Source organism: Nanorana parkeri, unplaced genomic scaffold (assembly GCF_000935625.1).
Source record: "Nanorana parkeri isolate BGI_ZX_2015 unplaced genomic scaffold, ASM93562v1 scaffold206, whole genome shotgun sequence".
Classification (NCBI taxonomy): Eukaryota; Metazoa; Chordata; class Amphibia; order Anura; family Dicroglossidae; genus Nanorana; species Nanorana parkeri.
This window is the reverse complement of record NW_017306474.1, coordinates 978,708-1,002,102: the sequence shown is the minus strand read 5'-3', so window position 1 is coordinate 1,002,102 and position 23,395 is coordinate 978,708. Positions and strand designations below refer to the sequence as shown.

At 43.1% G+C, this 23,395-nt stretch overlaps 1 protein-coding gene across 2 annotated transcripts; it reads left to right on the top strand.

Moving 5' to 3' along the window:
- Positions 1 to 1,951: 1,951 nt before the first annotated feature.
- KLF9 (Kruppel like factor 9) lies at positions 1,952 to 23,048 on the top strand. 2 transcript variants are annotated; one of them, XM_018555645.1, is made up of 4 exons: positions 1,952 to 1,962; positions 2,717 to 2,720; positions 12,860 to 13,436; positions 20,680 to 23,048. In XM_018555645.1, the coding sequence occupies exons 3-4, from the start codon at positions 12,872 to 12,874 to the stop codon at positions 20,907 to 20,909; spliced, it is 795 nt and encodes a 264-aa protein (XP_018411147.1). In that variant the 5' UTR covers positions 1,952 to 1,962; positions 2,717 to 2,720; positions 12,860 to 12,871; the 3' UTR covers positions 20,910 to 23,048. The 2 variants fall into 2 exon arrangements, with proteins under 2 accessions (XP_018411147.1, XP_018411148.1); XM_018555646.1 differs by lacking the exons at positions 1,952 to 1,962; positions 2,717 to 2,720 and adding an exon at positions 10,773 to 10,776 and having other exon boundaries at positions 12,848 to 13,436.
- Positions 23,049 to 23,395: the final 347 nt, after the last annotated feature.

Genomic DNA, 23,395 nt, shown 5'->3' with positions numbered 1-23,395 from the left:
CCGTAACAGGATCGAGAAGTGAGCGAACACCGGCATGTGTTCGCTCACCTACCGATCTACTGAGCTGACCTGTGACAGTCTCATTGTCACAGGTCGGCTAGAACTATGAGGTGAGTGAAAAGCACTCACCTCATAGTTCTCCTTTAAAGAAATGTGTAGGTATTAATAAATAATATTTTGAAACAGTAGAATATGAGTAGAAAATGATGTATTCATTGACACGTCCCCATATTATGACTACAAAGATTATGCTAAAACAATAGGATGCCAAGATCACTATTGGAACAGCCACACGCATTCTGCTGTTTCTGTTAATTCAATACCTGTATGAAAGCACTCCTTCTCTCAATGTCATAGAAGAAAAGTTTAAAATTAGGTTCCCCTAAACCAATATAAGTTTTCCTTCTTTTGATCAGTGTGTCTGCCATAATGATGCATTGGAAGGGGCAAGCACGGATACATTATGGCAGGGATAGGCAACCTTGGCCCTCCACCTGTGGTGAAACTGCAAATGCCATCATGCCTCTGCCATAAACATCAAGGAACAGCATCCATTGTAAGTGATTTATTCAGCATCAGAAACCTATTGACTTTGGTATCACTTTAAATATAGGTGTACCGCTGATTTTAGACAAATAGTGTTCTGTTTCTTTCAGCCATCTGTCCATGTATAGAGAAACCTGCAGAAAATAGGATTCCAGATCTGAAAACTAGTCTGACAAATGCATTACAAACATCAGCGCAATTTAACCAGTCCAGTACTTGTGCCAAAGTTATCTCAGACAATACTATTTTCCGCTTGCTAGGGAGAGAATCACTCTATAAAACTGATGATTCCCCCCTGAAAATGGAAGCTAATAAAGAGCATTAAACTAAGCTTATAATTCCTGCAAAGGGGAAGCTATTATCCCGCTGTATCCTTTTGTGACACTATTTCTCAGCAGTATCCTGAAAAGCCCCATAGATAAGGTGCTATAAAGTGGCCCTACCTAGTAATCGGGCATTTATCTCAGAGCACATCAGTAGGTGGCACACTGCTGCATGAAGAATGTTCTTTGTGTCTGACTCGAGAAATCCATTCTAACATCCCTTATATTCAACAGCTGCAGAAGCTGCTTCCAGTTTTATCTGGAGCTCAATTCAGCACCTCTCCCAGCCCACATCATCATCCTCCTCCTCATCATCATCATCAGCCTCTCACTTGGCTTCCACGACATATTCTAGGATCTGTTTAAGTAGAGAAGGCAAAAGCTGGAGACAGCTAACGTTTTGGCACTCTGGCTGCCAGCCATGTGTTTACTACAGTTAGCGTCTGTTGTCACTAAACAGAGCTGGGCATGACCCCTCATTTTATCTCCGTATTCTCTGCTCATAAGGCACCCTGTGCACCCAGAGATGTTACTTTCAAGGGTGGCCTTTTAAATCAGTTTAATTACATGCAGAGATTTTACGTGCAATAATCCTCCTCCGGCAGTGAATAAATTATCATCACTACTTGAACGGTGATTCTTTTATGCGTTCGGCCAGATAAACTATTGTCGGTGCACTAAATATTTGGCACAGAACCCTGCTTTTATAGATGCACCATAGATCAATTTGAAGGGTTGGAAAAGAAAGGTGCGACATTTCGCACAAAAGGTCTGCGCCAAATATATAATGGTTCTGTCAATATTTGGCGCAATAGAGGTGCATGATGGTGCAAGACTATTCATCATTCTACTATGCAGCAAATGAACTATATGGGCTGAGACATGATAGTTAATTTGAGATGCGATGCGCCGCGCCAAAATAAGACGTGACACGTGCGACAATTCGCATTCCTTGACGAGCGCCGATCTTGGTTTTCCTGCCCCATCGTGCTTTATTGAAATGGAACATTTCTTGTTTATGAAATCACAGAGAATAACACTTTCCGTTTCTGAAATATAAATCAGGAGAGAAGAGCCCCCCCCCTTCTCCCTTGTCCTGAAATTGACAGTTGAATGGGGCGATCTGTGAAAGGCGAACTAATGAAACAAAGGGTTTGTGTTTTTTTTTAACGTTCACATTGTCAGCTCCCCAATTCTGTCCCTGTACAGTTCAGGGCGGGATGCAGTTTCAAATCCAGGGCAGTCTGTTCATGTGCAACAGTGAACTGCATGTTCCAGCAGAGGGGATTTCTGAGAACTGAATCTGTGTCCTCAGATGAACTTCCCTGCTGCTTGCTGCAGTACAATTTCTTAAAGCGGCGCTGCCGAAGCTCATCTTGTAAACAAGGCATGTTCTCAATGAGACATCAGACAAGCTTTTTTTTTCTTTCTGATGAATCAGGAAAGTTCATGGGAATTCTTTTTAATGCAGCCACACATGCAAGAGCAGAAACAGGCTGTTTTATGAATAATTTTTTAAAAAGTGCCATTGCATCGTTTTCTGCAAGGCAGATAACAAGACAGCCCGGGAAAGCTGAGACACTGCAAATAGTTAATCTGGGAAAAAGCCTGTCTACTCATGTCGCCTGAGCTGACTTTATCCAGTTTTTAATTATATGCATACGAAATCAGCTAAATTTAGTAATTCCTTCAGGCTTTTTTTTTCTGAGGATCCTTCTTGGTCACTCAGCAAAAGCTCCGAGTGCATGTGTCCTATTATTGCAATGTAAATTCAGAGACTTTCAGCTGGAAGATGGGGGATAAAACATGTTATTGTTCTCTAACACAGAAGGTTGTGGTGCTGGAAGCACAATACTTTTTGTTGAAAGGCAAATGAGCTGGATAATTTTGTAAGAATAGGGGTTACTAAAAGCTGGTGAAAAGGTGGTGTTGTCCACAGCAACCAGATATTTTAATTAATTCTGATGATGAAGATTTGATGGGTAGTTACTAAGTTCACAGTCCTTCTCATTCAGTCAGATTTGAGTTTTCCTTATGGTCTTACATTCATGATGTCCATTAACCTCTGAGGTGTTTTGTGCATGTGCAACTCTAAGACACCAGGGGAATTATTTTACTAGACTCACTTTCTGAATAATAGTACGCTTTCATGGCTGGCTACTAAGTTTACAGTTATTTTCTTTCTCTCTGTTTAAGTTTTCTTGATGGCCTTACAATAATGATGTCCACTGACTTCCAAGGTGCCTTGTGCATATGTAACCCAACCTCCATTAGACACCATGGTAATTATTTTTCTAGATTCTGTTTCAGAATGATAGTAAGCTTAGTTGGCTAGCTACTAAGTTCATAGTTCTTTTCTATCTCTCTGATTTGAGTTTTCTTGATGGCCTTACAATACAGATGCCCATTGACTTCCGAGGTGCCTTGTGCATATGCAACCCAACCGCCCTTAGACACCAGGGTAATGATTTTGCTAGATTCACTTTTCAGAATGATAGTAAGCTTGGCTAGCTAGTTACTAAGTTTACAGTTCTTTTCTTTCTCTCTGATTCAAGTTTTCTTGATGGTCTTACTATAAAGATGCCCATTGACCTCCGGGCTTTTTTGGGCTTGTGCAACTGTACTGCCCTTGGAAACAAGGCTAGAAAACTGCCACAAACAAAGCCTTTTGGCTTGGGTAAATGTTTATTTTCATGTGTGTGGGGAGAGGACAAGCGATGGTGGAGTCTGTTTTTGCCACTTATCATGCAAAGAAAAAGAACAATTGGGACAAGTTTTCTAATTTCTCAGGTTCCTCTACCCCTGCAAAGGCCATAGTTCAGTGGTTGTGCCTGGGGATCTCATCACATTAACCAGTCAAAATCTGTCTTTGAGAGCCATTAACACAATGGTGAAGCGGGAAGGGAATTTGAAGTCTTCTCCTGCTGCCACATCCTCAGGCTTTTGAAGGTTTCCAGGTTACCAAGGTAAAAGAATGCTACCTTCCAGCAGACCTCACTCTGCTCCACTTGGGCTGCTGAGGACATAAGTGCACCTATTCAAACAACTTTCTGAATCCCACAGTGTCCCAGATCCTAATATACATTATGAAGGTTGACTCTGTGAGATCACTAGCCATCACCAGCTGGCAGATGAAATGGATTTTCTCTTCAAGCATTTGCTCTGGTTTAAAACACCCTGATACAACTACAGCTGTGGCCACTGCTGCAGTAATTGGTGACTCTGGGTCCAGCTGATTGCTTTATATGGCTTGGAGAGCAAACAGAGATTACAGCTTTCTTCACTGGCATTACCATAGGATCTACCCTGCTGGGTCAGTGGAGATCCGGTGGTAACGCTACTAAAACAGGTATCTTTTTTATAATAACAATCACGTCAGACCAGTCATTTTCCCCATAGCTATAAACCCGTCTCAGAGATACTGCTCAAAAAAATGGTTAACTTGCTGCATGTTATAACTGCTAACCAGAATTTCTTGTTATATCACTACTTCAATGCAAAATGGTATCTGAGTAATGTCTTAGTGTCTAGCAGCCAGTTCATCCAACAGCCATCTATTTTGTGTCTCACACATAGCCACTGAGCAACCACCTGTTCATGGTGGGGCTCTAAGGTGCTACGCAACTCAATTACGTTTTTATCTTGAACTCTTCTTGGTCAGCGCTTTATTGTCATCTTGAGCTGCATCAGTGCCTCCCTAAACTCTAATATCTTGCAGTTGGAATTTACACCAAAGTGGCCTGTAAAAGCATATTCATGACAATATTAGTGGCCTCTTCTACCTTGCTCAAGATTATTGCTATCCGTTGTAGTGGAAGAAGGTTAATGTGTGGGTGGCCTCCAATTTTTATTCTTAGGGTCTTCCTCACATGCAGGTTTCTTAGGCCCAACATAAACTGGTCCATCAAGTAGTCTTTGGGAGTCGGCTTTCATTTATTGGCCCATTGCCTTTTTTTTCTGCCAGGTTTTCAGGAGATCTCACAATTCATCTGTGGACTGAGGTATAGATTCATCCTTCTCCTGGTAACAATCGTTAAAGCTCTTTTACAAACACAGGAATCAACACAGTAATCACAAAGATTTTATCCAATGCAAGCACCATCTGGTCAAATGAAGCCTGTAGAGTGTGCAAAAGGGAGCATGCAAGTGTTCCATGAGCCTATTCTTCCAGCATATGCAAAGTCAGCACATCTTGTACTTTCTAAGGGACCCTGTAAATCTGGATGGGGTTGTGTTTGCGTTCCATTCAGTCACTGAACAAAAAGTTGTTTCTGTCAAACTTTAGTATTTGTGACTAAGTCCCATGATGAACAACAGGGCACCCTGTTGTCTCTGGTTTTCCCACTATCCATTTGTAACACAGTCCTTTTAGAGGCTGCAACCCTACCTAAAGATGCTACAACTCACAGTTTGACAGCGCCAATAAGCTGTTTATCACTTGTCAATGACACAGCAGTAGGCCAAGCTCTTTATAGGAGAGGATATTCCAGGGATGACCGTCCCACCGAGTACTGCTTTAGTGCCTGCTACAGGCACTCTTGTGCACCATTAGGCATAGCCAAGAGATATTCTTTCTCCATAACAACCAGGTGTCCTTGTGCTGAAACATCTTGCACGCGCACACACTTAAGGCATTGGAAAAGCAGCAGGGGAGTTTACAGGCACCTGGTTCAACACTGGTTGCTCACCAAAGTCTTCAAAACCCAGCACTGGCTCTTCCTTTAAAGGTTCAGACCCAATAACCTGCTGTCTTCTGCTGTACTGCTGCTCCTTCTTCAGGCCTTCAGTAAGCATCAGGCTTCCTGGCTCTTTATCCTGCTCCCTGGCATTGCTCTCTGCCTAAATCATACCAGGTAGCAGTTATTTAGGGCCTCATGCTCATTTTGAACATTTGTTGCATGTTAAAAATGACAGGAAGCTGCCCCCAAGTTCCAACAATAGGAATTATTCAGAAGCTGTTGGAAAATATGGTAAGAATGCACATTAGAGAGTGGACAAGCATTGCCCTGGCAAAGTCCACACAAGTCCTCTTAAATGAGATTTTTGAAGCCTCCTATAACTTCAGGAAGCCTAATAATGTCCAGGGAAGCTCTGATAAAATCGAGCAGTATGTGACAAATGTGTCAAGGTCACCATAGCACTGGGACTCACAGCTACTGTCAAATTCTACTCTAATAGCCTAATAAAATAACTATTTCTTCTATATGCAATTCAATTTATATAATGTAATCTTAAACAAGCAGTGTACAGTTAATGGCTGCTGAATGAAATGAGTAGAGCTGCTGGTATTTCTATCAAATGTCAGTTCATTGTATCTTATAACAACACTTAACAATTGAAAGGCTTTCAGTTAATCCTGAGGTCACGGTGGTCCCAAGACCATGTTTTGTAATATCTTACCATTTAGTCTTGCAGGAACTCAGCAGATGTTTCTCTAACATGAGCTACCGAAATTTTACACTCGCACATTTGAGTGAACAACTTCATTATATGTAGTTTACTTTGTTTCGGTTATTAATAGATGTGATGAGTCACATTATAAAGTAGATTACTCATTAGCTTTGGAGGCAGAGAAAGGTTTCGAGAACATGAAAACCTGTTTAAAAATATATGTGTCGTGCCTTTATAGAAAACAGAACCCTCCAACTCAGCATATGCCGTCAAAGCAGGGATTACACACAGATTAGATCATACACAGAAGAGTGGATCTTTGCAGCAGATGTAAAATGACACTGCAATTTGAAGTCATGACAACATAAATGACATAAATGAAGCATTTAGGAGAGTGAAGTACAGCTATTACCCCAATAAATAATTTTCTTTGAAGACAAATGACTAGAGTAAGCAATACGATATCATTAGGCATGTATTTTCCCTTATATATTGACACTTCAATCTCACATAAAAATGAAGCCTAAGAAATTGATCGAGGATAACGCAAAAATACAAAGCTTACGCCATACGTATGTCTTAAAAGGCATCTCTGGTAATGTACACATAACACTCTAACATATTTTAAATCTGAACTCCGTGCTCAAACACTTTCATTTAAATATATTCATCAGTAGCCACAAAGCATATAAATCCACTTTGTATGCCCAAATGCCTTTGCGAACCTCGATATTGCCTTGTAAAGGTAGCAGTGGTATCATCCCTGTGCTGTACATAGGCTGTGCACAGAGCCAGGGCTGTAGCTACCATGGGGCGAGTGAGGCACTTGCCTCAGGCGCAACTGAGAGGGGGCACAGCCAGGGCGCCATTGGGAACAGGGGCGCCAGGCTGCCAACATTGCCGCGGCTCGGCAGGGAGAAGAGGAGTGGCACAGGCTCCAGCTTCTCCTTGGATCCCCGCTGCTCTCTCCCACCTGTATGAGCAGAGCACTCTGTGTCCTCAATCTCTTTTTCTATTTCAAAAGGGAAATGTCGGGGGTCTAGACCCCCGATATTTCCCCAAAGCCCCCTCAACAGTAAAAATAATAATAAAAATAAATAAAAAACAAAAACACCCCCCACACACACTCATGCACACACACTCATATTACTAGACATGTGCAAAGACTAAACATTTGTTTAGGACGAAATGAATAGAAACTAAAAATGTTTTCATTAGTTTCCTCAAACAAAACAAATATTTATGCTATTTTGGATTTGGCCACCAGTGTATTTGTGCCGCCATCCTGGTGGTGGGGTGCATGACATCACATACCGCAAACGTCTGTTGGGGGGCACAATTTTCTGTTCTTGCCTCGGGCGCAAAAGGAGCTAGCTACGGCTCTGCACAGAGCAGAGTTGTGGGCGACACCCACCCACTACAGAAAGCTACAGGAGAGGGGCTGATACATGACCAATCATCCTGCACAAGCAGAGAGAACAGCAGTAACTGGTCCTAATTACAGGAAGCTCTTACACAAAGGCAAAGTTTCATACTGCATTACTGCACATTTTGGTTATAGATGGAACCTGATGGAATTAGTCACCCCCTTGTTTTTTCATATCTCTCGAGGACTCTGGCAAGATCATTGCCACATTTCCTAGCTTTGTGTCTGCCCATGTTGGAGTTCTGGATATCCCTACCCACCTCTGGGTGTTGTCACTTCTCCTGATATAATGTAGGCTGAGAGGGACTCACTCATAATGGCTATGTGTGTATAAACCTAGGAGATTTTATAATCAGGGTCCTGAGCAATATTAGAAACTGTCAAGTAATGTAACTCTCCAGCATCTACCAAAAATTGAAATATGTTTTCTAAGTACATCTGACTCTTAAGAACAGACGATTTTGGCACTATTGTGTACAGTAGCGGTGTTGTCTTCTCTCTATTCTCTTCTGTTGCTCTGTTTAGTGTTGGGAGCCACCAAGTACTTTCAGGTATGGAGTAACATATTGCTCCAGTTGCATGCACTTGACAGTCTGGAACTTTATAAGAGAGATTAAAGCCCATTTCCACCTTTGCAAGTAATTAGTATGTATTGAGTGATGATGTATACTGTATGTTTGTACATTTTCATGACTCACATTGCTAGCTTTTTTTTTTACTGAATTTTTTAGTGGGCCTAAGTCCTACAAATTGAAAATTTCCTCCACAGGAAACTCAGTCTGACACTGGGTTTGGATTCTCTTCTACAGTCTGTAAAGCAGATGACCCCTTCCCTGTGGCATAACAAGATCACTGCACACCAGCTCTGCCTCCCCAGGGCACAATACACTGTTCAGGGATGGTGGGGCACTATTAATATTAATGAATGGGGGGAGAGAGCTCAGTTTCCATAGAGAAGCTCATGTACAAGGAAGCATAGCATTGTGGGAAATTTAGTTTTACATGCCCTACACTGTAGTTCCCACTGTGTGCACAGCAGCCTGTAATTTACACATAGCCGTGAGGAGATGAAGAAGACAGCTAACAAAAGTAAGTTTCTGTATTATACAGCAACTGCATATGCCTGTTTAATGTACACTCAGTGTACATTGCTCTCATATGAATCTTTAAAATACTTCTGCAAGGGTAGAAATGGGCTTTAAAGTAGAATTATAAACCTACCTAGATAATATTTAATTTGGTAAATCACAGTGTATTATAAACAATGGTCTTTTTTTTATTGACATACTGTTTTCACTCACACTGTTTTATATCTTCGATGCTGCTGATCTCTTCCAGACTCTTTCTGCGACTTCCTGTCTTCAGCGCTGGCTACTCATTGTTGCTCTGAATCTGCTTCATGATGATGATGACAACAATGGACCATGTCTGCAGAATGTGTTTTGCTATGGCTGCTTGTAGTCTCAACCAGGGGACACATATGACAGGGTGGCAAAACATGAGCACATTTGGGAGAAAGTTGTCACCCCATAAAGGCATCTGCCTGAACGAGGACCTTCATGGCAAGATCGCCACGGATCATTTAATTAAAAGCTGCAGATTTGTAGAGTGATTGAAAACAACTTTTGAAAATCCATTAGCATGTATGAGACTTTACTGATCGGGTTTAGATTAACTTTAACAGTTTACAAAACTTTACAAAAACTTGGCAAACTTTGTTTTCAATACTGGAGAAGAAACATTGTGTAGTTCCACTTTCCAGACAACTTGGGGTAACACTTCCTTTATATTTGATACATGTTCCCATTTACATTGCATAACTTAAAATGTGCTGCTTACATTTTTACTTAGTGCAAAAGCTTAATTGAGGAGGGGGCTGTGGAGTTATGTTTACCATAATTAACCCTGTCTGTACTGTACTGGCAGGTCTCATTATTAGCTGTTAATTAGATGTGCAGGATGTGTCTGTCCTAACAAAGGGTTAAAGATCTCAAGGCTTGGGTGGGACATTGTATGTTAATGCACTTAAAAAACTCCCCCTTTGTCCCTTATCTGCACATTGCCATCTATGCTTAGTAGAGATGCACCAATACCATTTTTTCCAGACCGAGTACGAGTACCAATACTTTTCCTCAAGTACTCACAGATACCTATTGCCCATACCTTTTTTTAGTTTCATGTGACAGTTTTTCAACACAGACTAATGATTTTAGGACAGTGGTGGAGCGCCAGGGCCCAGTCACAGCTGCAACCGCTTCCACCCCGATAGTTCTGCCACTGACACCAAGTTGTAGAGGGACTACAAATCCCAGCAATAGATTATACAGCAATGCAGAATACCACCAGCTATAAAGGACTACAAGTCCCAGCAATACATTATACTGCAATGCAGAATATTATGAAGCTACATACTCTGTGTTGCTCACCAAGGCTGCGTGCAGGGTCTCACCAGGGCTGTGTGGGTGATGGGAAGGAGGAGGATGACATGTGCAGCTGGACCGGGGGTCGCCAGAAGGCTGCCGTGAGCTCCCCGCTTCTGTTTAAAAATGTAAAGCACTTAGTATTGGGGCATTTTCATGAGTATGAGTAATCGTGCAAATGCCCAGTATCGGCACCAATACAGATACTGGTATTGGTGCATCCCTAATTCTTAGCAATAGAAGCTGTCTGTAGTCCTATATATAAACCTGCTCCAAAGAAACAACTTATAGGGAAGAAAATATTTTTTTTTTAGATAAGGTTTCTGAGTGGGAACACATAGCAAACATATAGAGGGGGTTTCTCAAATTTGACTGCAAAAGTGGAAATACAGTTTAACCCAGGGGTGGGCAAACTCCGACCCTCCAGCTCTTGGCTTTGCACGATTTTCACAGGCATGACTCCTAAAGACAGATGCATCATGGGATTTGTAGTTTCACCTCAGCTGGAGGACTGGAGTTTGCCCACATCTGATTTAACCCCCTGCTGGCAGCCTTAATGGAAATCATAGTGTTGGTAGTTGATGGGCCCCCGATCATGTGATTGCTGTGATTGGCTGTCACATTAAGCTGGAGCAGTTTTCTTATGGCAATCAATCAGCCTCTCTCTTCAGTTTGTTCCATTAAGCTTTGAAACTGAAGGATTGAAGCCATTGGTCGCCATCTACTCCAGCCTGGTCACTATGCTGGGAGTGTGCTCAGCATAGAACAGTGGGCTGTCTGATGCACACATGCTGCTACAGTAACGCATATATACTGGTACTTTGATGAGAATGTGTAAAGCCTGTGACGCACTGCACGCAAAAAGGGAAGCAGTGTCTTGCAGTTTCATAGCCGAGTGTGGCAAGATGAAAACTTCTTATTTTCAATTGGCTCGCGCTTATAAACCCGCACATCACACAAATTCAATTAAGTTTGTCAGGAAAGCCCAGCAAGCAGTCATAGTACAGGTACCGTGAGAGCCATTGCACATGCACGTGGGAGACAGGTTCGTGCTAGTAATTCTTGTAATTGTGTGCATGGGCTCTGATGCGTACATTCACGCGCAACGGCGCTTATGTCTAATCATGGTGCCAAAAGGCCTATTTAAACTTGCATCCTGCATGCACTCAGTGCTGAGAGTTCTTTAGCTAGTATCCAGCGTGATTCCCGATTGTTCCTGTATCTGACCCAGCTTGATCCTCTGACTCTGCTGCTCTCCGCCTGCTCCCGACCTCGATCTGTTCCACTACTCTGCCGATTCGGTACCACTTATTCTGCACGGCTTGTCCTGACCCAACTTTCATCTTCTGTTTCTGTATCGCCCAGCTCGCCAGTTACTGACCCAGCTTGGCTCTGACTCCACTCATCTGATATCCTGAACGCTTTTGGCTGACTACCTGCCTGGTGCTTCACTCCGGTGGCTTCAGCATCTCTATCCAGTGGCACCCGTGCCTCACACAGTCCGTTCGGCCCTGTTCCACTCTCAGGGGCGTTCAGACCCGTGCTTCAAGGAAAAGATCTTCTTGTCATCTCAGACCCACATCAGGTATGTGACAGAGTTCTTACGCATGAGCCGATTGGCTGATGAAGTCTTTCATTTCGCCTTGCACACTGCATGCCAATGTCCGCGCCTCGCACACTGCATGCCAATGTCCGCACCTCGCACACTGCATGCCAAAGTCCGCACCTCGCACACTGCATGCCAATGTCCGCACCATGCAGCTTTGCCCCGCATGGCTTCAGGTGCAGTGTGTCATGGGCTTTAAACTCTAAGCTATGGAAGTAAACTATGGAAGTTTTAAAGTGATGCTTTCCACTTCCTGTAGTTTATCAGTCAAACAATATTCCACCAGCTAAGGGCTCTTCCACTGCAATTAGCATAAAATCAAGCAAGTGGAAAGGCAAAGTCAGGTGAACAGGTGACTCATTTCTAAATGGAGATCCCAGAGCACTTCTCGTGCACAAGTAACACCCTGAGAACAGGGACAGATGGTAAAGCGTTGCCCTTTTAAGAGCCAGCTGTGTGCCCGTCTGTAAGTGTGTGTATGTGCGTCTGGCTGAGCAGCACGCTGGAAACTGTAGAAGGAATCTGATTGGCCGTGACTTAAGTTGTCTCCCCGCCTCTTTCTGGGGGGGGCGCCCTGATTGGGAGAGGGACGGAGGTAAACAGAATAGAATGTCCCCCTCTGATAGAACCTATGGGAGCCGCATCCCATTGTGACGCGTGGGGGTTCTGTTAAATTGTTACTGAGCAGGAGAATGCTTGAACCCTGAGAGTGGAAGGAGACAAGAGGTGGAGAAGGGGGGGGAGAGAGGAAAAAAAAAAGTGTCTCATATACAGCTTTGTCTGAGATTTCATCCCAGACTCTGTATGATTGAGGATGAATGCACTGGGAGTATTGAGGGAGACAAAGCACCTTGTGCCCACTTGATCGCTGTTTGCCGTGTGTCTATGGCAGAGCCGGGAAGACAATGCCGCTTGTTTAGTAGCGGCCACGTGTGGGATGCTTTGCCTTGGGTCTGGCACAAGTTTTGTGAAAGAAGGTAAAGTGTGCTGCAGACACAGGAGGGGCATTGTGTACTAGAAGTGGGGAGGTCCCAGACTAGTGCTGTCTGATGAAGATGAGGGGCTGGGTGCTGCTACTGAGGAGCACACACTGATAGCTGCAGGAGACGCACCGACTACTTCTCCTCCGCCCGAGCCCCTTTTCTACACTCAGCCGGCAATGACAGCTGTCGCCTACACGGACTTCGTAGCCGCTCAGTGTCTGGTGTCCATCTCCAACCGCACTACGACCACTCGGCACCTGGAGGCGGCGGAGGACAAGGCTCCCGCACCTGCCGAGCACCTGAGGAAGATGAGCGAGCCCGAAACGGGGCTGCACCTGCTGGGGACAATGGCCGAGCAGGGGGTGACGGCTAAGGAGCACCACGAGGGGCCGGCGGAAGCCTGGAAGGACTACTGCACCTTACTGACTATAGCTAAGAGCCTGCTGGAGTTGAACAAGTACCGGCCCCTGCCCTCGCCGGTCTACAGCGACGAGGAGCTCAGCTCGGACAGTGATGTGACCACGGAGTCCGGCCACAGCTGCAGCACTACTCCCAGCCATACGGACTACAGCCCCGGAGCGGGCAACACGCAGCCACGCCCACCCAGCCCGGACACGCCCAGCTCCCCGCCACGCCCCGCCGGCTCCGCTAGTGAAAAGAGGCACAGGTGTCCCTATGCCGGCTGTGGCAAAGTCTATGGCAAATCATCCCACCTCAAAGCCCATTACAGAGTCCACACAGGTCAGTAACACGTGGCTGAACCCCCAACCACAGAGGGCAACCTCTGGGTACCCAGCTTAGGTTCCCTTTAAGGTCTTTTTTGTAAGGTTTGCTGAGTCAGCACAACCTGGTGGTGGTATGTGGGTGAATGAGGATGGGGCAATGGGGTCCACATTTAGTAGGGTATTCAAGTAATAAAGACACCTCAATCACAAGCACCTGTCTAGACACATGGCTAGAGGAGCAGAAGACATGGTGACATCAACTTGAGGCTAGCAACCCTTCACATTACTTCCTTGTCACATATTTGTAAGCAAATACCCAATGAGGACACGGTCTGTGCAAAGACGTCCTGGAGTTCTGGCTCCTCGGGGACTGCAGTCAGGTGTCTCCAATCCAAGACACGTAAGGTTTGTGTGACATCTTGATGTTTGCAAGCATACTGGTGGAAGTGAGAAGGTGGCTCTTCCAGAAGATGGTGTACAGATGTGTGATTTGCTTCTTACTGCACAATAAGGTCAAAGGAATAGCTTAGGATACACTCAATATGGTAGGGTACCCCCCCAATACTGTTTGCATGACATAAATGAGGACCATCTCCGGTTGATGTCCACTTTTAGGTTACCAGAAGACAGGTGTCACTGATACCATGTTGTTCTTAGTAACTGAGTGCTGGAGTAGACTGCAGCAAAGAAAAAAAAACTATCCGAGTCCAAGTACAATGTGTGGAGGAGGTGCTATTATTGGTGTTTTCCATCCCCTCCCTGGTGACACCTTGACCCAAACCAGTTGTGTCTCCTTTCAGTGCTACATGCTGCTTTTGGCAACGTAGTCGTAGCGATGTGTTGCTGAGTTTGAAGGGGGGTGGTTCCCGTGGATTCGGGGGAACACCCTTTGGTTACGCCTATATTTGTAACCCAGCCAACCAATGGGTAGCTACCACTCACACGTGTATTGCAGCATGACGTCACACAACAAGCACCATACACCTGGCTTGAGTGCCATTCATTGAACATAGGGATCTCAGCAGGTGCATACCTATGTCCAGTTGCCACGAACGAAGGCATTCGGAAAAGAACAACCCATTCTTCTGAAAATGCCACGTTTGCCGTAGCGATCTTGCTACCGAAGCTGGGGAACTAAGTTGAGTTGATTAAGGGCACCGGTTTGTTAGGCACCGAGCTGGTAACCCGGGTCGGTCCCCGTAAAGTCTATGCCAGTGGTAGATCATTAGGAGACTTTACGTCAACAACATGTTCTCAAGCAGAGTCTATTTTTAGATTCAGCAGGTTTTGAAGTATTTCTAGGAGCCTTTCCCGTCTTGGCAGTATTGTATTTTCCTGTGCTTTTGGTTTTTTTTTTTCCTTGTTTGATTAAGAGCCAGCAGGGGTAAGAGCGAACTGTCTAATCGCATTCTTCATTATCTGCTTCCGCACTCCCATACCAAGTAGGTGACCTCATATTACCTCTTCCACTGAGACTGACTGAGGATATTGTATTTCTGCTGTTCCACCGCCTGCGCTCAGACAGCATATAGTGTGTCTCGCAGACACTCTATCTCAAACAGCAGCTGAATCACCATGACATTAAATACTACGCCACTTTATTTCCATCATTTCTATACCATATTACATTTAAAGTAGTTTTACCATGCTGCTAAAAAAAATCTACATGCATCTGCATTGTGTCTCTCCGTTCTCTCTGTCTCGCTGCTTGTTCTCGGGCACCAGTAAAAGGCATGAATCAGGATAACCTTTATGATTCACGTTGCAAGAAGGAGCTTGTTCCTTAGTCTGTCCTGTCTTTTGGATGAAGGGTGTGGTGATTCATGGCATGACACAGACAAAAAAAAATACAAATTGGAGGTCTGAGATTAGAAAGCTCCATCTTGTTTGCATTTTAATCAGTTTGGATGACATTGCAGTTACCCTGCCTAACATAGCACCGAGAGACCCAAAGCTAGAGGTGACATCACATGCTTTTAGCCTCAGCATTTGTAGTTTTTAGATCTTTGCTAGGCTGCTTTGTTTTTTTATTAAAGAGCTGATTGTTTATTATTCTACAAATGTTCACCAGGAAGACTTTCATGATTGAGTTTAGTGAAACCCTCGGCATGGATCTTTTGTTTTCATGCACCTAATTGGTCACAGTCAAGAAAGAGTGAAGGCTGGGTGTGTCTGTGGAAAAGTACAGCCTTGCTCACTCGTAAAGAAGTTATGAAACAGCTGCAGATGCAAAACAAAGACTTCCCCCCCCCACCCCGTGTGCATGGCAATAAGGTTATAGGTTTTCAAGTATAACGTTTCCATAAGTGATAGTGAGCATTTAGTGTATGATGGCATCACGAAGTGAAGCTGTCTAGCTCATTATACAACAATTTTCTTTTGCAATGATGACATGGCTTGTTTCCATATTTGAATGAGTGTTCTATCTGCCCATTGATATTAATAAAAGGTTAGGGTACATGCTGTATTTGGCTTTTGGAAGTAACAAGGCTGGCTGCGAAAGCTCGTTTTAGTGCTCTATGATACGGCTGTCCCTTTGTACAATGTTACAAGCTGTTACTTGATGTCACTTGTCCCTCTATTATATATTGATCTATAAAAGTATACAGCTGAACGAGCCAAGGAGTGCTAATTACATTATGGGGCCCACGTTTCTAGGAATGATGTTACTGGGTTGCAGTGCTGAGTGAGCTATGTGTCATGTGCACAGGCAACAAGATTATTGATGAGTCTAGATTTAGTCGACCGGATAGCCCTGTGAACAAATGGAGTGTTTTTTGTGGGTGACTGCTGTATCATGAGATCAGGACAAGTGTGGGAATTTATGACTGTTCTGTCGCAGTATATATAGAGTTCTGAGTAATGTGGCAGGTACAAGGGAGAGTAGGGAGCATGAGGCTTTACTATAGCAAATGTGGTAGGCACAAGGGATCTTCTTGCATATATGAGAGGAGGGAGCACGAGGCTTTACTATAGTAAATGTGGCCGGTACAAAGGATCTTCTTGCATATATGAGAGTAGGGAGAACACAGCTTTACTATAGTAAATGTGGCAGGTACAAGGGATCTTCTTGCATATATGAGAGTAGGGAGCACAAGGCTTTACCACAGCAAATGTGGTAGGCACAAGGGATCTTCTTGCATATATGAGAGTAGGGAACACAAGGCATTATCATAGTAAATGTGGTAGGCACAAGGGATCTTCTTGCATATATGAGAGTAGGGAACACGAGGCATTATCATAGTAAATGGGGCAGGTACAAGGGATCTTCTTGCATACATGAGAGTAGGAAACACGAGGCTTTACCATAGAAAATGTGGCAGGTACAAGGGTTCTTCTTGCATATATGAGAGTAGGGAGCACAAGGCTTTACCACAGCAAATGTGGCAGTTACAGGTGATCTTCTTGAATACATGAGAGTAGGGAGCACAAGGCTTTACCATAGCAAATGTGGCAGTTACAAGGGATCATCTTGCATATATGAGAGTAGGGAGCATGAGGCTTTACTATAGCAAATGTGGCAGGTACAGGTGATCTTTTTGAATACATGAGAGTAGGGAGCACAAGGCTTTACCACAACAAATGTGGCAGGTGCAAGGGATCTTCTTGCATATATGAGAGTAGGGAGCATGAGGCTTTACCACAGCAAATGTGGCAGTTACAAGGGATCTTCTTGCATATATGAGAGAAGGGAGCACAAAGCTTTATCATAGTAAATATGACAGGTACAAGGGATCTTCTTGCATATATGAGAGTAGGGAGCACGAGGCTTTACCATAGCAAATGTGGCAGGTACATGGGATCTTCTTGCATATATCAGCGTAGGGAGCACAAGGCTTTACCACAGCAAATATGGCAGGTACAAGGGATCTTCTTGCATATATGAGAGTAGGGAGCACAAATCTTTACCACAGCAAATGTGGCAGTTACAAGGGATCTTCTTGCATATATGAGAGAAGGGAGCACAAAGCTTTATCATAGTAAATATGACAGGTACAAGGGATCTTCTTGCATATATGAGAGTAGGGAGCACGAGGCTTTACCATAGGAAATGTGGCAGGTACATGGGATCTTCTTGCATATATGAGAGTAGGGAGCACAAGGCCTTGACATAGCTCCTCTCATACCTTTGTTTCTTGTGCCCTAGTTATACATGATCATTTCTTGTGGTAAGTGCTAAGGTTCAAAGCACGCTTTGATCTTGTGCTACAGAGACATATAATAATATATGAGACATACTAACTTGTTATTTTGGCCTGTGTGGTGTTTGTGTTTGGAAGAAGGTTCTGTTTTTGGAGGTTTCGGAGCAGTAAGTCATAACAACTATTCAGCATAAGAAAGGAAGGCTTTGAGCTTTCAGTTTCAGTCTAAAGTGAAAGGTGAAGTGGGACTGGCTGGGGAACAGTTGTACGTCATTGCACTTTATCTTATTGATGAAGCCTGTGCTTACTTTCCATAACCCAAACTCCTGAGTTAGGGCTGATGTACTGTATATAGTTAGAACTTATAGATATAAGGCACATCACAAGTCCCATAAATCGCAATACAAAACCATTTCTGAAGCAACAGCTACTCACTCCCTCTGTTACTTTGTTTTCACTGATAGAAGAAAGTACATTTAGCATGTGGTTACACAGGACAAGAAACTATAATATGCTGCTATTCCTAGACCTGATCCCACTGGGTCTGACCCCATGATGCTTGAGCAAGGGAATGTCCTTCCATTGAATCTTACTGACTATGGACCTGGGAGAAAATAGGGGGTTGTTTCCACTCCCGAGGACTCTCTTCAATTATTTGTAGCATGCAGCTCTAACTTCTAAGGAGCCAAGAGCTATATAAAGTGTAAGTCCTTCTCGGAAATCTGTAAAGCAGGGATGAGGACAACTTTTTAAGGGCTGTGATACAAAGGATACCCATAGAATGGAATCATTATCTGTAGCTGTACTTCCCAAGCCAAAAACTATTCTCAGAGTGGCTGGTTTCAATCAAGCATGTTGATTTCTGGCTACTTTAACGTCTGTGAACGTTTAAGTATACCCGTCAGGAAAAAAAACCAAAAACAATTACAGCAGGCATTGGTCGTGATTCCAACATGCATGTACCTTCAAAACCGTACAAAAGTGCCACAGGATCTTTGAAACTGTAATCTATGGCTCTGACCTACAGCCATTGACACATCCCGGAAGGCCATCCCACACTTTCTTATTTAGCACAGTTGGATGGTTCGGTGAGTTTTCCATTCTAGTGTCTAGCTTAGGACGAGGTAAGTATGCAGAAGAAGGGATTATGTGGTATTCTGAATTAATATAGGGGTTAAGTCAGAAGAAGGGTTAAAGTCAGGATCAACAAATCCACAAACCACCATACAGCGTTTGGTAGCATCACCCAGTGCCTATGCCTCTTTTTATCACTGCTTCCTTGCTGCTCGGATACTTACCACCATTCCTGCAAAGTCACGGGCAATTATCAACAATTGTACACTAAATCGTAAACCTCCCACCCCATGTGACTGCCCACTCAGATCCCAGGCATGGCATTGTGGGAAGGAGTGTGGTGTGTCACATGCTTCTTCATACTGGGATTTTTACAGAATGATGTCCAGGACTGGATTGGAAGTAATAATAAATCTGAACAGAAGAGGCTGTCTAGTATTGAGAGGGGGGCTTGGTTTGATATATTTTTTTGCTGAAATATTTGCTTGCTAACTTAAGGCAAATTTGAATGGAATGGGGGAAGGAGTTAAAATGTATATTAGATTGTTAATGTTCCTACATTTTCTACCCCTGTAATGGGGTAATGGATTGTCACCAGGACAGGAAGGCACAGACAGCAAAAAAACAAACAGAAGTTCTGATAGGTACTGAGTGGAAATCTCCCCAATAAGGACACAGATGGCAATAGAAACCTGATAGGGGTTCTAACCCTTCCCTTCTCTATCCAAATCTAAATAGTAGTTAGGCTTTAGGGGCTAGGATGAGTTTTTTTTGGGTGGGGGCTGGTTTAGAACTAAGAGTAAGCTTTACGTTAAAGTATATCTAAAGCCAAACTTTTTAGTTTTGGATAAAGCATGGAATGGGTAAAACGTCTATCAGGTTTTTTTCGGTTTTTTTCTGCTGTCTATGTCTTATTGGTGACATTTACCTTTCCTGGGGACACAGCTATAAGAGAAAATCTTAGACAGCTGTCACCTACTGGTCTGGTGAGGACTGTAGAATTGTGTATTTCCCGTCACTCTCCCTCCCAGTGACCATGGCTTTAGACACACTTGAAGGTTTAGGATCGGGGGGAGGGGGTGGGGGAGGGTGTAAGTATTGGGTAAAAGGGCTCATAGTGGGGATTAAGTTAATATATTAGGTAAGTTGAGAGTTGTGTTTTTAAGAAACATTGTTTAGGAACACCTAAAAGTCAACTTGATGGTTTTGCTCTGTTTTTGGTGCTGAAAACCTCATGCCAAATGCAAAATTACCATATCAAAAGTTTTAGGGGGCAAGTTGGCCTTCAACATTTCAAGAAAATGCTAACATTTGCAGATTAGAGTGGATAAAAGTTGGGCAGTCCCATGGTGCATACAGTTCTGAAATACGTGGTACCTCTAGTGTAATATAGGGGTCTATGTCTACAGGCTTTTAGCTTGTGTCAATGGGCAAATGCAGCTTGCTTTTGACCTAGCTTGAGATCAATCCTGAGATTATTCAGAATTCACCAACCGGTGCATTTAAGTTGCATTTGACTTGGTCCATGCTGCTTTTGATTTCCCATAGACTTTTATGATAAACTTCTGCTGCAAATAAAAGCCCATGGATAGAGGCCCTAAAGTAAATCTGTCACAAAGCAAAACACCTGGGTGTGTATAGGCTCTGAAAGACACAACCCATTCCCTGAATCATGTGATCATATTTATGCTTCCATCAAAACTTAACCAAATGGGTGTTTTCTATCATGCCGCTAATGAGTAGAGGGCTGTCATTGTACAGCTCCCCCTCAATGAATAAATGGAAAAGGTTTAACAGTTGTCTGGAGAACCTCTGTGTTCATTTTACACAGACTACAAGACTTTTCAATCAGGGTTATGTGAGTAAACTTTTTTAGCGAGGAGAACAAATACCTCTTCCAAAGGAGCGGTATCACCTTTAAACTTTGTATACAAGTTTTCCTTTTGATAACATTTCAGGGAACAGATAATGTAAAGCTTACATATACTTCTAGTGGGTTCTGTTTTTTCTCTTTTTTTAGGTAATTCTTTTTTGCCCCCATAGGTGAACGTCCTTTTCCGTGCACATGGCCAGACTGCCTTAAAAAGTTCTCTCGATCTGACGAGTTGACCCGCCATTACCGGACCCACACAGGCGAGAAGCAGTTTCGATGTCCCCTGTGCGAGAAGAGGTTCATGAGAAGTGACCACTTGACCAAGCATGCCCGTCGCCACACAGATTTCCATCCCAGCATGATCAAAAGGTCCAAGAGGTCCAGCTCAGCCTTTATCTGAATACTGCATCTTTGAGTCAACAAAGCTGTCACACAAAAAGTTCAGCTGCTGTACATATCACTTTCTTGCATCTTTTCAAAAGAAATGTAGCAGTTTTAAAATCCATGCTTCTGCAGCAGTATATTTAAAGGAAAATGCTGCCCGGTTTCTTTTTGGTGGCACACGACTCTCGGTATTTTTTTGTAGTGGTGTAATCTGTACCATCACGGTTTTGACTGTAAGATCTTTTGTGCTTGCGCTGGCATGAATATGTGTTTATGAAATAGAAACCACAATGGATCAGCTTTACATTTGTGAAAGAAGTACGAGGACACGTGCCCATGAAATATAAGGGAATACTTTTGTTTCTTCTCTGATTAAACCGTATGGTATTTGGAGAGTATACATCTTATGAAGCGAGCAGGTATAGAGTATACTTGAACCTGGTTTCTTGTGGAATATTGTCTTACGATGTCTTGAAATATGTGTTTTATTGTTGATGGAATACTAGTCTCCCTCTATTATGGACCTCATCAGTCACCTATTTTGACTTGGCTCATAAGGTGCACTTTGTATGACCAGCACCATCCCTTATTCTTTGGAGCATGGTGAACAGCAATGGAACTAAAGTACACTAAGGGATGGAAAGCTAAGAGGATGAAAGCCTTGTTGGCTCGCCTGTCTGATCATAGGTTGAGGAAAAAGAGCTGTTAATGGGAGATACAATGCTCAGTAATCATATATAGTTTGCAGTATCTTAAGATAAATGTCCATGGAAATATTTACACCTTGCCCAACTTTTGGGCAGACTGTCTCTATGTCTGCTTTGACTGCACCTGTTGAAGAATGACACACAGCTCCACAGAAGACTCTGAACGAACTTATATGCCTTTACCCTGCAAGTTTAGAATAATGTCAGAGGGTCATTTTATTACAACTGTAGGTTGCTATGCACATTTTATATTTCACATAGCAATGACGAACAGTTTCTGCAAAACCAGAATGTTTGATTCAGCTTTTGACAGAGGCGTGATGCTATCTTTTCCGTGCTTTAAGAGCTTAAGCACTGGAACACTGGGCAGTGCAAACTTGCAAGGAGTCTATAGATCAATGCCAGGCAAATGGTCTGTCACTGCATCCACTACAGTATCGCACTTTCTGATTGTGTGACAGCACTCTGCATGTACAGACTGACAGAAAGTGTCATTCTTTTAAATGCCTCACCATTGTGTCATTTAAGTTCTTGATCTAATTATTCAATTCACGTTTACATAACTTTATTTGGTAGACAGAAGCGCCAAATGAAACAAAGACTTTTTTGCACCTTATGTTTCCTATTTCACATGACGCCTATAGACTTGTTCCATACCTGGGAGGCTGCTTATTGGTGTTGTAGGCCTCTCCAGCAGTGAGGGGGGATAACTATGCAGAATCTGGCCAGAAAGGCGGTTTACAAATTTATGTGTCTGTACTTACAAAGTTAGGTTCATTCCATGACATAAGCACTCCAATCATTCTTTTTTTAAATAGTAGAAAGGACTGTTGTGAGTAACTCCACGCTATTAGCTATTTGCTTTATAGCTATCCTACTAATTAAATTATAGGTATGCCGTGTCACAGGGCATTACTAACAAGGCCAGTCAGGTTTTGTACATGATGTTTCTGATTCACTTAGCCTTTAAAAACAATGACATATATGCAAGGGGATGAAGTAGTTCTGACCCCCTTCATAAAATATTATAATTACCCTTGGGACAATTTTATAATCATGCAAGTGCCAAGGGTCTCCCTTTTTATAACATTTTGTACAATTTTCACATGGCTTAATGCCTCTTTCATTTGGTGTTTTTCAGAATTTTTTTTCCAGCTGGAACATTCATTAGAAGTGCATCTAATGGAGTCTAATGCACAAACATATAAATGCATGTTACTGGGAAAATTGGTTACAGTTCAGATTTAAAGGATCAGTAAACCTACAGTAGAAGATGATTCATATATATGAGTTCTGAATAATAGCCACAGTCTGAAAAGGTTTCAGGAGTTATCTCACAATATGGCTTATTCAGCAGGGCAGTACAAAGAGCAGTAACCCATTTCAGCTAATCAGTTTTCTGAAGTCCTATCGCTGAGTGCTGGGAACATTTTTGTATATCATATTGCTTAAAGACGAATTCTGGTTTGTACTATGAGGTACTGCACTTTGCTGTTTAGTCTGCCTTATTGAATATGCCTGCATCATTTCAGATAGTGTTCTTTTCGTAGAGAGAGCTATTTTGGTTTGCACTGCTGACTTCCTGTCCGGTAGTCAACCTATCATCAGCCTGACTTGTATGATAACATTCAGGCTAGGTTCACACCTAGGCAATTCAGATGGCTAGCTGTTTTTACGCGATTGTCGCGCGTTTTCGATTGCGTGACTGTTCATTGAAAACCATGTGGTTATCAATGCATAGAGATGTCTGTGGAGCCCAAAATGTGTGACAATTTCCCGAAAATTGCTCCTCCAA